This window comes from Neoarius graeffei, chromosome 11 (assembly GCF_027579695.1).
Source record: "Neoarius graeffei isolate fNeoGra1 chromosome 11, fNeoGra1.pri, whole genome shotgun sequence".
Taxonomy (NCBI): domain Eukaryota; kingdom Metazoa; phylum Chordata; class Actinopteri; order Siluriformes; family Ariidae; genus Neoarius; species Neoarius graeffei.
Genome location: NC_083579.1, coordinates 51,861,265 through 51,874,454, shown reverse-complemented (window position 1 = coordinate 51,874,454; position 13,190 = coordinate 51,861,265). Strand labels below are relative to the sequence as shown.

Below are 13,190 nucleotides of genomic sequence, written 5' to 3'. Positions count from 1 at the left end.
TTATTGCATTCCGTTTTTATTTACAATTTGTACTTTGTCCCAACTTTTTTGGAATCGGGGTTGTATTTTAGAATATAACTGTAGTTGTTTTGATGAAAAATATTGAGCTCTTAGTGGTCGGAATGATATTTTAAAAAACCAGAAGTCAGAAACGCAAGTGTCAATTTCAGTTCAGTGAAATGGAATTGTTTATTGGATGCGGCTCACACAGTTTTTTCGAGGTTAGCCTTGAAAGCTGTGAATATTAATCAAAATAATAATTTATATTCTTTCATATAACACTAGTAGGCCCTACTTAGAAATGCAAAGGCCTACAGAGCACAAAGAGCGTATTAGAAATAACCTTTTATTACTTTATTATTTTAATAGAGAATGGTAGATGTGAATGTCATTCAATGCTTATTTATGCATATTTTTTATCATTAACATTGATTTCTCCTTCTTTGTGATGTATAAATGAGTTAAGATCAGCTTTATATTGCACAAAGAAAGCCATTTGGTGAAACTTTGAAGAAGAGAGTGTACCGATTTAACGTGTTTACCTAATTACCATAATTGATACAAATTAAATACTAATTTGCATAATTTGTTTTTACTAATTTTTTTACTTGGTATTAAGTATACAACCATCGATGTGCCTGCAAAATTCCATATAAATATCTTGAAAAATAAAAAAAGTTATTAAGAAAAAAACATTTGATCTCATTCGTTAATGAGGCCCATTTTGGACCATGTGATCCTCATACGGAATATTATGGCAGTTTTCTAAAAAAAATTAAGACGTTTTTTAAATCTTTGATTTGTGATATCTCAAGAAAGGATAAACATGTTTTAATTCTGTAAAAAAGTAGGTGGTTTAGCATTCAATTCTGAATTCAACGAGACGAGTTTCAAGCAACTTGGACTGAATTTGAATTTTCACCTGATATGCCTATATAAAGCCTGTTGTTGTAGTTGTTGTTATTGTTGTTACTACTGTAAGAATGAATTATAAAACAATTCTTAGGCTAACATCTTAATATGTAGTAAATTTAACTTAGTCTGCTGTGTACATTAAACTTTAGAATATGTTGATGATGAATTTGGAGATTTTTTCAAGTCCTGTTATTGAAATTTCGTTTATTGATGCTAGTCAGAGCACTGTTGCCTCAAAGCAAGAAGGTTCTGGGTTTAAACTTACCAGTTGACCGAGGACTTTCTGTGTGGAGTTTGTATGTCCTCCTCAAGCCTATATGGGCTTCCTCTGGATGCTCCGGTTTCCTCCAACAGTCCAAAGACATGCGGATTAGGTCAACTGGTGTGAATGTGAGCATGAATGGCTGTCTGTCTCTCTGTGTAGCCACGTGATAGATTGTCGGCCTGTCCACGGTGAACCCCACTTCTCTTCTGAAGTCAGCTGGTTATCTGATATCAATCAGATAACTTTCATAGGGATGTTCTCCTTCTACAGGGTCGCAGGCAAGCTGGAGCCTATCCCAGCTGACTACGGGCGAAAGGCGGGGTACACCCTGGACAAGTCGCCAGGTCATCACAGGGCTGACACATAGACACAGACAACCATTCACACTCACATTCACACCTATGGTCAATTTAGAGTCACCAGTTAACCTAACCTGCATGTCTTTGGACTGTGGGGGAAACCGGAGCACCCGGAGGAAACCCACGCGGACACGGGAAGAACATGCAAACTCCGCACAGAAAGGCCCTCGCCGGCCACGGGGCTCGAACCCAGACCTTCTTGCTGTGAGGCAACAGCGCTAACCAGTACACCACCGTGCCACCCTTTACCTACTTATTTTTTCAAATCAAACTGATTCATCCATCCATCCATCCATTATCTGTAGCCGCTTATCCAGTGTACAGGGTCGCACGCAAGCTGGAGCCTATCCCAGCTGACTATGGGTGAGAAGTGGGGTACACTCTGGACAAGTCGCCAGGTCATCGCAGGGCTGACATATAGACACACAAACAACCATTCACACTCACAGTCAATTTAGAGCCACCAATTAGCCTAACCTGCATGTCTTTGGACTGTAGGGGAAACCGGAGCACCCGGAAGAAACCCACACAGACATGGGGAGAACATGCAAACTCCACACAGAAAAGCCCTCATCGGCCGCTGGGCTCGAACCCAGGACCTCCTTGCTGTGAGGCAACAGTGCTAACCACTACACCACTGTGCCACCCCAAACTGATTCATGTAAATAAATATTTTAGAATATAATTGTAATTGTTTTAATGACAAATATTGAGATCTTAGTAGTTGAAATGAGATTTAAAAAAAACAGAAGTCAGAAACACGACTGTCAATTTCAGTTCAGAACTGTTTATTGGATGTAGCTCACACAGTTTTTTCAAGGTTAGCCTTGAAAGCTGTGAAAATTAATCAAAATAATAATTTTTTTTTGCGGTCCGGTTTCCATCAAATCCTGCGCTCTGATTGGCTGGCAAGCGGGTACGGACCCCGGTTACGGACCTCTGGTGACTCGCTCGTAAACCAACAACAACAAACATAGTAGCATTTTTTTTCAACATTTATCTTTTTTTATAAGATTTATTTATAAGATTATCAAAAATCCTATAAATTTTTGCCAGCATTTCTCAGTATAATAGCATTAATTTTACGGCATGCATAGCGATAACGACAGTGTTCACAATGAAAGCGAGTTTTACTACCCTGAGGAAGAAGAAATAAAATAAAACATTTCAGGAGAAAGCTAAAAACCTCTAACTTGCTAACGCCGAGCAAAAACATGGCTGAATCCTGAATGACTCAATTTTGTATAAATAGGGGACTACATAGGCGGCAAAATGTAGTTTTTTTCCTGCCATGGAAGTGCACTTGTATATCGAGGAGGAAGCCATATGCATTACAGCTGTGAATGAGGATTCAAAATGGCGGCTCGGCTCGGCTCGACTTGGTTTTCCCTTTCGGGCGCTCTCGTTTTCTGTTAGAATTTGGTAAAGAAAAAAATAAATATATTATTTACCAGCTTAAGGTCAGTCCGTATGGTGAAATACTGTGACCTTGGCCTTGAATACTGACCTCGGCCCAGAGGGCCTCGCTCAGTACTTTCAAGACCTCGGTCACGGTATTTCATGATACGGCCCGACCTTAAGCTGGTAAATAATCTCATCTCATTATCTCTAGCCGCTTTATCCTGTCCTACAGGGTCGCAGGCAAGCTGAAGCCTATCCCAGCTGACTACGGGCGAAAGGCGGGGTACACCCTGGACAAGTCGCCAGGTCATCACAGGGCTGACACAAAGACACAGACAACCATTCACACTCACATTCACACCTACGGTCAATTTAGAGTCACCAGTTAACCTAACCTGCACGTCTTTGGACTGTGGGGGAAACCGGAGCACCCGGAGGAAACCCACGCGGACACGGGGAGAACATGCAAACTCCGCACAGAAAGGCCCTCGCCGGCCACGGGGCTCGAACGCAGGACCTTCTTGCTGTGAGGCGGCAGCGCTAACCACTACACCACCGTGCCACCCTGGTAAATAATATATATTTATATTCTTTCATATAAACACTAGCAGCTCAGCCATGATAGCGAATGAATGATGATGCCAGGAATAAGTAAATGTTACAAATAAATAATGTGTTTTGGGTTGGGTTTTTTTAATGAAAAGGATGGATGGAATAAAAAGGATGACCTAGTCAACCAGATAACCATGTAATCAGTACTAATTTATAAACAAGCCATTGAAAATGGTTTTCAGTCAGTCTGGGCAAAAGGGTAGGCCTAAGCAATGCTTCTATACAGTGCAGAATATGATATAAACATTTTTCCTTCAGATGATAGTAAGCACCTTGAGGATTTCAGAAATGTATCATGTGTTGGGATTTTACATTTATTTTATTAATGACAAGAAAGTTTAGACATTCTGGAAAGTCAGTATATCTGAACTCGCCATACTGTTTTGATGAGGCAGTGGGTAATAACCTCATTACTCTTTCTTTCTCTCTTTCTCACACAGAGAGAGAGAGAGAGAGAGAGAGAGAGCCCTCCCTTCACAGTATAAAAGCGCGGATGGAGCTGAAGGCGAGGTTAGTGCAGGTGGAAGTTAATAACTGCGCTGCTGATTCTGCGCAAAACTCTCTGCCTGGAGCTATTTCTCTTCTCTTCATTTCACTGTAGTGAAAAAACATTACTGCAACTGCCAACATGCCTAAATGCCCCAAGTGCAGCAAGGAAGTGTACTTTGGTAAGCAAACGTGTTTCTACTTGTATCTTACTTTTTGTAAGAAGAGAAGCAATAATTAATACCTTAAATTAAAATGTTCAAGCGGAAATATGTGTATTGCGCAAATGGGGCGCGGTAAGGAAGTACTTGAATATAAATGTGCAGTATAGCTGAACTCACTTCCTGTTTAGTGAACAATATTTCCGGAAAAATGTTAGGTAGCGCGAGCTTTATTTGAATTTATGCTAATGTCTAGTTTGAGGGAAGTTTGTTGAGAAAGGTCACAGAAGAAAGTGATAATTGACAAATGACTTTATTATTGGCTCTTAATCAAACTCACACACGAATAGGTCTAACAAGTTTTGTTTTTGTTTTTTTTATTCTAAGAAGCTGAATTTTATTTATTTATTTTTTTTGGGGGGAGACTTTTTTAAAGCCTAAAAGTAATCTGAAAGATAAAAGAAACTGCCTCTTAAATCCCTTCACACACTGCAGGTTGATCCTGGGTGGATCACAGGGGAATTAGATGGGATGTGAGGTGCTCTGTTTTATGTAAAACAGCCTGAAGCATTGCTCTTAGACAGGTGTCAGGAGGGTTTTGCTTGAAGCATGTAAAGTCAACAATACAAAGCACTATCTCTGTCTAAGCTTAGGCTTCAGCGCAATGCCAACAGAAAGAAGTGATCTGTCACTGTTTCCTTCTGCTAAAGAAAATGCCCTGGTTCATTCAGTAATCACTTTGTCAGGGTTGCAGTGTCTCAGTCCTTATTGTTTCTATAAATAGATGTAGGTTTTTCTGTCTCTTCAGTAGTCTGTCAAAAGTTTATAGCTCCTATTATTTATGTAAGCTTGAATGAATTGCTGTAGAAGACATTCAATAATCTCCTTGGTAGCTGAAGCCTGAAAGACCATAAAGACAGCCCAAGACCAGTAATAAACTGGGAGAGCAGTGTATCCCACTGGTATATGTATATTTCAAAGTGCAGTGTCATAAGATTGCTGTTTTTGTAATACTGTATACTATTCTGGTAGTTTCTGTTAACCCGTGTAAGCATTTTCAACTCGTTGCGTCCTCCTAGATATAACTTTTTTTTTTTTCTAAATGTATCTTTCTTTTTTTTTTTCTGCCTTTGTGTGTATTCAGTAAAATTAACAGGCACTGTATTGATCTCGCATCCATTCCACCACTTGTGTTCAGATGGAAGCAGTTCTATTGCTGCTTCACTGATGGAGGCTTAAAGTTTTCATCTTCCAGAGATAGGAAAAAGATAATAAAATCTGCCCTTCAGGCAATTCAAAAGCCCTCTGCCTTTTCCTCCCATAGCTACAGCCACAGTGTAGGAGGAGTGGATTAGGAGAAAGCAGAACAATCCCTACAGTGTCTGGAGAGTTGCCAGTAATTACTAAAGAACTCTATGCTCATGCACTATTTTCCCATTGAGTTAGTGACACAAATACACATGCCACAGGAGAAAGTTAGAGCCATGTTTAACGGGGTTAAATAAAGGTTGTCTCAGTGCACACAGTTGTGGGTTTTTTTTTTTTTTTAAATGTGAGACCTCCTATTTTTGCGCTTCCTCTGAAGGGTTTTCACAGAAGGCTGAAAAAGAAGTGAGACTTGTACAAAGCAAGCCCCAGATCCTATCAGAGCAATGTTTACTCTTTAACCCAGTGGGTTTTTTTTTTTTAGGAAAGGAAACGTTCAGATGAAAAACAGCAACTACAGTCGTGTGTGTGTGTGTGTGTGTGTGTGTGTGAGAGAGAGAGAGAGAGAGAGAGAGAGAGAGAGAGAGAGAGCTCTCCTGCCCTTTGCTGTGCGTCACTGGGAGTTACTAGGACTCTGATGTACAGAACAGATCATCTGTAAAGTCCATCACACTCAGTAAATTGATGAGGACAAAAATACAAGGCATAATCTTGGAAAAATAAGACACACAGTTTTGTCTAAACTTGGCACACCGTATCAGGGCGTGACCATGAATGCTCAGGGTAAGGCCTGTATAAATAATCTACAGCAAGATTTCTTATTGAGTTTTATTCCTGTCTTTTAATCAAGAATGTGGTCTTTCCATTTGAGAGCAGTATTCATTTCGTGTTCAGATTTTGCGGTGTTTTCCGCCTCTCTCTCAAATATCCCCTTATGTGTACATTTGCTCTGCTCAGTAAACCTGCTCTCTCTTTCTCAAACAGCCCCTGCTCACACTCGGATGGACTTGGGTGCTCACGAACCTTCTGCTCTGCCTTTGTGTATAAAGTATTTTGCAAATAGAAGTGTATTAAATCAAACATGTACCTTTTTTCCTCAGGATTGAAGTCATGGTAGCCAAACAAAATTTATTTAAAGGAAAAATCTAAATTGTACTTAAAGCTGTAATAGTACAGCAAGTGTGCCTAGGTAACGTGAACACACCCAAGGAGGCAGTGACCATTTCAGTGGTCAGCAATTTCATTGCATTCTATTGGTGGGTGAATTTTTATTTCAGTGCAGAAATCTGTCCAGAAGATTCACAAGTGCACAAATCCATCAGAGTTGCAAAATATGAAATTAATAAATACTGCTCTTAATTTAAAGACAGGAATAAAACACCATAGTTTGTCAAACTACTTACTGTCAGGGTCCCTTTTAACTGTTTTTAAAAAAAAAATGCAGACCCTCTTAGTATGGAGTTATTTTGTAAACCAAATTTAAGCATATTATTTAAATGTGTACAATTTGCTATTTTGGCTATTGGAGTTTTTTCTGAAGCAAGCCTTTCCAGGAGCTTAATTGCCTTCCACAAAAAAGCAAGAACATTTTATATACACAATAGTGTTTGTTCCAAAATTAAACTATCGTTATCTAAAATTCAGGTTTATTTTGGGAGACAGCCTTCATAGCTATGCAATTCTATTATCCTTCAGGTCACTTCAACCAGACATTGTGTGCTATGCTTTATGTACAAAGCCTTTGACATCCCCTTTTTTTTTTTTTTAAATGGGAAAATCTCCATGGTGTTGCAAGCATTTGGCTTCGATGCAATACGAACACTTCCTGAAAAAACTGCTTTGACACAAGCATGTGCTTAAAAACATCAGTACTAGTAATAAGTCTCCTGATGCATGACTTTCTGTCCATGCCTTGTTTTATGATATTAGCTTGGGTGTTTTCATGCCTTTTTAAGAACTCTGCAATAGATGGACTAGTTTAACCTTTGCAAGGAAGGGGTTGTGAATTCCTCAGGGATCATCCTCCTCCTTATGTGCTAATGTCTTCCTGAAAATAACTTCGGGGGAGGTTGTGTATTATTGAGCAGAGCTGATTTTATTAGACTTGGCTTGCAACCATTCCAGAAAGATCTAAGAAATATTCTGTGTTTCAGCTGAGAGAGTGACCTCTCTGGGTAAGGACTGGCACAGACCCTGTCTGAAGTGTGAGAAATGCAATAAAACCCTGTCTGCAGGTGCCCATGCAGAAGTAAGAATCCCATCACCAGCAAATCATTACATAAAAGTAACTTGATACTGTTTTGACTCTACAAACTGTTGACTTTGGCTTCACGCAAACAGTGTTTGGAAATACAGTAGCATCAAGTCCTTCTTGGGGAAGGGTGCATAAATGGGCTTTGCTCCATATACAACCCCGATTCCAAAAAAGTTGGGACAAAGTACAAATTGTAAATAAAAACAGAATGCAATAATTTACAAATCTCAAAAACTGATATTGTATTCACAATAGAACATAGACAACATATCAAATGTCAAAAGTGAGACATTTTGAAATTTCATGCCAAATATTGGCTCATTTGAAATTTCATGACAGCAACACATCTCAAAACAGTTGGGACAGGGGCAATAAGAGGCTGGAAAAGTTAAAGGTACAAAAAAGGAACAGCTGGAGGACCAAATTGCAACTCATTAGGTCAATTGGCAATAGGTCATTAACATGACTGGGTATAAAAAGAGCATCTTGGAGTGGCAACAGCTCTCAGAAGTAAAGATGGGAAGAGGATCACCAATCCCCCTAATTCTGTGCCGACAAATAGTGGAGCAATATCAGGCTACGTTTACATTACGTCGAATCAGCGGATCATCAGATTAACGTTCTTAAAACGATTCGTGTTTACACTAAAACCGTTAGCCGTGCACACAGCAACACCAATACGCGGATACGCTCGGCTCCGCAGGCATCCTGCGCTCCAAATCACTCCGCCCTGAACAGCGAGTGCCCTCTGGAGGGTGCGCACTCCGGCCCTGCGCAGCTCACAGAGCGCGCGAGTGAAGTGAACAAGCCACGATTCGGCACTGAGCCGCTGTGTGTGAGATCCCAGCGCATATCACTTATTACTTGCAAGTGGAAGGATGGCAAGCCTAAAGACAATCATAACTACACAATGGGCAGTATTTGCATCAGTATTTGCAGTATTTTCATACTTTTATACTCTTTAATGAAAGGTGATACAAGGCGGAAGTCTGCGCCGTTTTTCAGCAGTCGCGTCACATGACCAACGCCAGCGAATCAGGAAGGTGGATGTCACAGTGACGTTGTCCAATGAGACGCCAGCTAGAGCTCAGCACAGCGTATTCGCGTATTCTCAATGTTTACACAGCACCGGAGCTGATACGATCTAGATTGAATACGTGGACGCTGGCGGATTCCCGTTTCCCCGCTTTTTCAGGGGGGTTAATGTAAACGGACAGTGCATCCGCGAAGAAAACGAGACAGATACGGTCTAGTGTAAATGTAGCCTCAGAAAGGAGTTTGACAGTATAAAATTGCAAAGAGTTTGAACATATCATCATCTACAGTGCATAATATCATCAGAAGATTCAGAGAATCTGGAAGAATCTGTGTGTAAGGGTCAAGGCCAGAAAACCATACTGGGTGCCTATGATCTTTGGGCCCTTGGACAGCACTGCATCACATACAGGCATGCTTCTGTATTGGAAATCACAAAATGGGCTCAGGAATATTTCCAGAGAACATTCTGTGAACACAATTCACCATGCCATCCACCATTGCCAGCTAAAACTCTATAGTTCAAAGAAGAAGCCGTATCTAAACATGATCCAGAAGTGCAGACGTCTTCTCTGGGCCAAGGCTCATTTAAAATGGACTGTGGCAAAGTGGAAAACTGTTCTGTGGTCAGACGAATCAAAATTTGAAGTTCTTTATGGAAATCAGGGACGCCGTGTCATTCGGACTAAAGAGGAGAAGGACGACCCAAGTTGTTATCAGCGCTCGGTTCAGAAGCCTGCATTTCTGATGGTATGGGGTTGCATTAGTGTGTGTGGCATGGGCAGCTTACACATCTGGAAAGACACCAATGCTGAAAGGTATATCCGGGTTCTAGAGCAACATATGCTCCCATCCAGACGACGTCTCTTTCAGGGAAGACCTTGCATTTTCCAACATGACCATGCCAAACCACATACAGCATCATGGCTGCGTAGAAGAAGGGTCCAGGTGCTGAACTGGCCAGCCTGCAGTCCAGATCTTTCACCCATAGAAAACATTTGGCACATCATAAAATGGAAGATACGACAAAAAAGACTTAAGACAGTTGAGCAACTAGAATCCTACATTAGACAAGAATGGGTTAACATTCCTATCCCTAAACTTGAGCAACTTGTCTCCTCAGTCCCCAGACGTTTACAGACTGTTGTAAAGAGAAAAGGGGATGTCTCACAGTGGTAAACATGGCCTTGTCCCAACTTTTTTGAGGTGTTGTTGTCATGAAATTTAAAATCACCTAATTTTTCTCTTTAAATGATACATTTTCTCAGTTTAAACATTTGATATGTCATATGTTCTATTCTGAATAAAATATGGATTTTTGAAACTTCCACATCATTGCATTGTTTTTGTACTTTGTCCCAACTTTCTTGGAATCGGGGTTGTACATTTATATGCTATAATTTGAATTGTCTTCTTTCTCAGCATGAGGGAAAGCCGTACTGTAACAAACCATGTTACGCTGCACTCTTTGGACCTAAAGGTGAGTTAATATTCATATCACCATACCTTTTGGATTATAGTTTGGTCATTCAGTCAAGGTTAATTATAAACTATGAATATGCAGTAGATATGTTTAGGAGATCTGGTATCCTCCCAAAACCACAATCCTTCTCATGTGCATATTCCTGAGCTCAAAGAACTAATCTTTCAAGGCTTATCAATAGCTGTTATCATGTTCCATCTTGCATCATTCACTGCTTAAAGAAAAAGGCTGCTTCTTGCATAACTGCACTTATGTTTATCTGCACTTTAAAAAGGATCCAGCTGTGTAAGAATTTCATGTAAGCTGACTGGGGTTGTTGATTCCAGATAGAAGAAAACCTTGCTATAAGTGGCCAGCTGTCAGTGTTTCATCACGAAGCTAAAACATTTGCCAGTATATCATGTTAAAGGGTCTTTTTTTTTTTTTTTTTTTCCCTTCTGCCTTTTCTCAGGCTTTGGACGTGGAGGCACCGAGAGCCACACATTCAATTAAATCCAGACTCAGGCAAGTACTTTCAGAGGTGAAGACCCATTAATAATGTAATTTTAAGATGTAAAGAAAATGGTCTATTGTTATCAGTTGCTCCAAGTGTACACCTTATCAATATGTTTATACTGCCTTGGCTTTTATTTACAGGTTTCCTCCCTCTACAACCTAGCAGTGGAAAGTAGGATGCCATGCTGCAAGCCTTTTTTTTAATCTATATATAGCTCCACCAAAGAAAGTGACCAAACCATGGCCCTCTGGTTATAGACATACTATTTTGTACTATAAGCAATGAGGGCTGATTTTCAGAGATCTAGATTAAGCCTAAATTTAGACTAAAGTGTGTTTTCACTGATTAAAACGTAATGCCAGTGGAGATTAATCCAAAGCCAGCCTTAATGTAATGTCAAATTAAGCCCAGCAGGTTTTAGTTTGGAGAATGTCATGTACTTTGATATCCATAAAACCATGGAATTGTTTGGCATGGTTCTAAAGCAATGTAAAAAATACTTTTTGTAATTAAACACTGAGTTGTAAACCATTTCATGTGAAAAGGTGTCATTTTTATGTAAACTTTCAAAGTTTTACCTTTACACACACTTTCTGTTCTTGAGATTGTCTTGTTTGAGCATTTTGCACATCAGAAGAGAGCAGAGCACAAAGCTGCCCTTTTAAACGGACACGCCTAGAAGTCCTGAAACCTACCCAACAAATTAGTACCTGCAAACTGCACTACAGTCTTCAGTGTTTAGAACTGTGTGTGCTCTTAGAAGGCAATGTTTAATTTTTAATTAATCTCTCTGACTAGTCTCCGTGAATGTACATTTGAGGTTTAATGGAGAAAGTGTCATGGATCCTCCTTGTGCTGTGCAGGTGTTTATCAGCTCTATTTTGTATAAGAAGAATCAGTTTTATTTGGATGTGAAGTGTGTAATCTTTACTAAATCCTCTTATTTCAAGAGATTTATTTTATTGCCTTTCATAACAAGTCTTCACTTTTTTTTTTTTTTTTACAAATGGTACTTATCAGTGTTTTGCAGAAAAAATCAACTCCTTGTACAATCATTTCCTCTAAAATAAGTCACTTGGTTACACCAAATGACAATGGTACTGTATTTAAGCTTTTGATGCAACCAAGTACAAACACTACTGCAAGAATATCCTTGTATGGTAACAGTCCTTCACGTCACCTACATGTAGAATGTTCAAATCTGGAATGTTCCCACACTCACTTTGAGAATGTTGACTCAATACGGGAGTTTTAAAGTGAGTCTCGGGCTTCTCAGCAGTCCCAGATTTGACCCGTTTAGAGTTAGCCAGCCACTCCCATCTGTCTACATCAGCCCTCTTCAGTGCACATGTACAGCACCAACTTTCTTCTGTCACGACAGGGTGGGCATTGCCATGGCAACAAACCCAAAGAAGACCTAACACATGCCCTGCCAACACCCTGTCTCTTTCACATGCCACTGCCCTCTAAACAAAGACCCTTTATCTCGTTCTGAGAGACGGCCCATGGAGAGCCAGAGAGATTTTAAAAAGGCATCTGTCTTGACTCAAACCACCTTACTGACATCTGACTTTTCACAATGTTAATATATCAGAGGTTGACCATGTAGATGCAGGAATCTTCCCCCCCCCCCACACCCTCCTGGTCATATCAGCTCACAGAGGAAGAACATGCTTACCACAGAACTTGACTCCGTAATGAAATCCTACATTATACTCAACAGAATCCTGAAATTGACCAGTGCACTACTTAACAAGTGAAAATAGCCTGACGCAGCTAAATCTTTCACTTTTAAATGATCTTGTAGCCCTGTGATGACCTGGCGACTTGTCCAGGGTGTACCCTGCCTTTTGCCCGTAGTCAGCTGGGATAGGCTCCAGCTTGCCTGCGACCCTGTAGAACAGGATAAAGCGGCTAGAGAAGATGAGATGATCTTGTATTTTACACATCTTTAATTACTGAATTGGTTCAGGTCTGCTCTCTTGCAGTCTGAATTCAGTAGGGTTGCAATCACTTTTTTTTTTTTTTAAGTATTATTGCTCAGTCATTTAAAAAAGCGAAATCATGCTGTAAAATAAAACTTGAAAGGGGCAGGGGGTATCAGTAACTGTTTATCAGTATCTAAAAATCAATGTACTGTAAGTGCTACTTTAATGGAAGCAAGTATGTTTTAACTTAACGTATTTTCCAGCTGTGATTTTTAACATTTCTCGTACTTCATCTGATTCTGACAAATCTGAAATAAGCCTTTTAAAAACCTTTACACCCATGTGGTTTTCTGCAAGGCTTTAATGAACTCTAAACATGGCTATTAGACAAAATTGAACTGCACACCAAAATCCCCAGTGTTCAGTTAAACCATATGAATTTCATTTGCACCTGTTAAAAACTGTAGTTTGTTTTTTTTTTTTTTTGGGGGGGGAGTACTTCACTGGATAAGCCAGGATAAGGGCATTATCAATGTGGAAGATATATACTTTGTGCGACTTGTAATGTTTTACAAGCATTAAAAATTGT

At 39.9% G+C, this 13,190-nt stretch overlaps 1 protein-coding gene across 2 annotated transcripts; it reads left to right on the top strand.

Annotated features, from left to right (window-relative positions):
• Positions 1-4,054: 4,054 nt before the first annotated feature.
• crip1 (cysteine-rich protein 1) lies at positions 4,055-11,204 on the top strand. 2 transcript variants are annotated; one of them, XM_060934156.1, is made up of 5 exons: positions 4,055-4,220; positions 7,559-7,653; positions 10,117-10,174; positions 10,629-10,681; positions 10,814-11,204. In XM_060934156.1, exons 1-4 carry the CDS (start codon positions 4,181-4,183, stop codon positions 10,667-10,669), a joined length of 234 nt encoding a protein of 77 aa, XP_060790139.1. In that variant the 5' UTR covers positions 4,055-4,180; the 3' UTR covers positions 10,670-10,681; positions 10,814-11,204. The 2 variants fall into 2 exon arrangements, with proteins under 2 accessions (XP_060790139.1, XP_060790140.1); XM_060934157.1 differs by having other exon boundaries at positions 10,629-10,697.
• Positions 11,205-13,190: the final 1,986 nt, after the last annotated feature.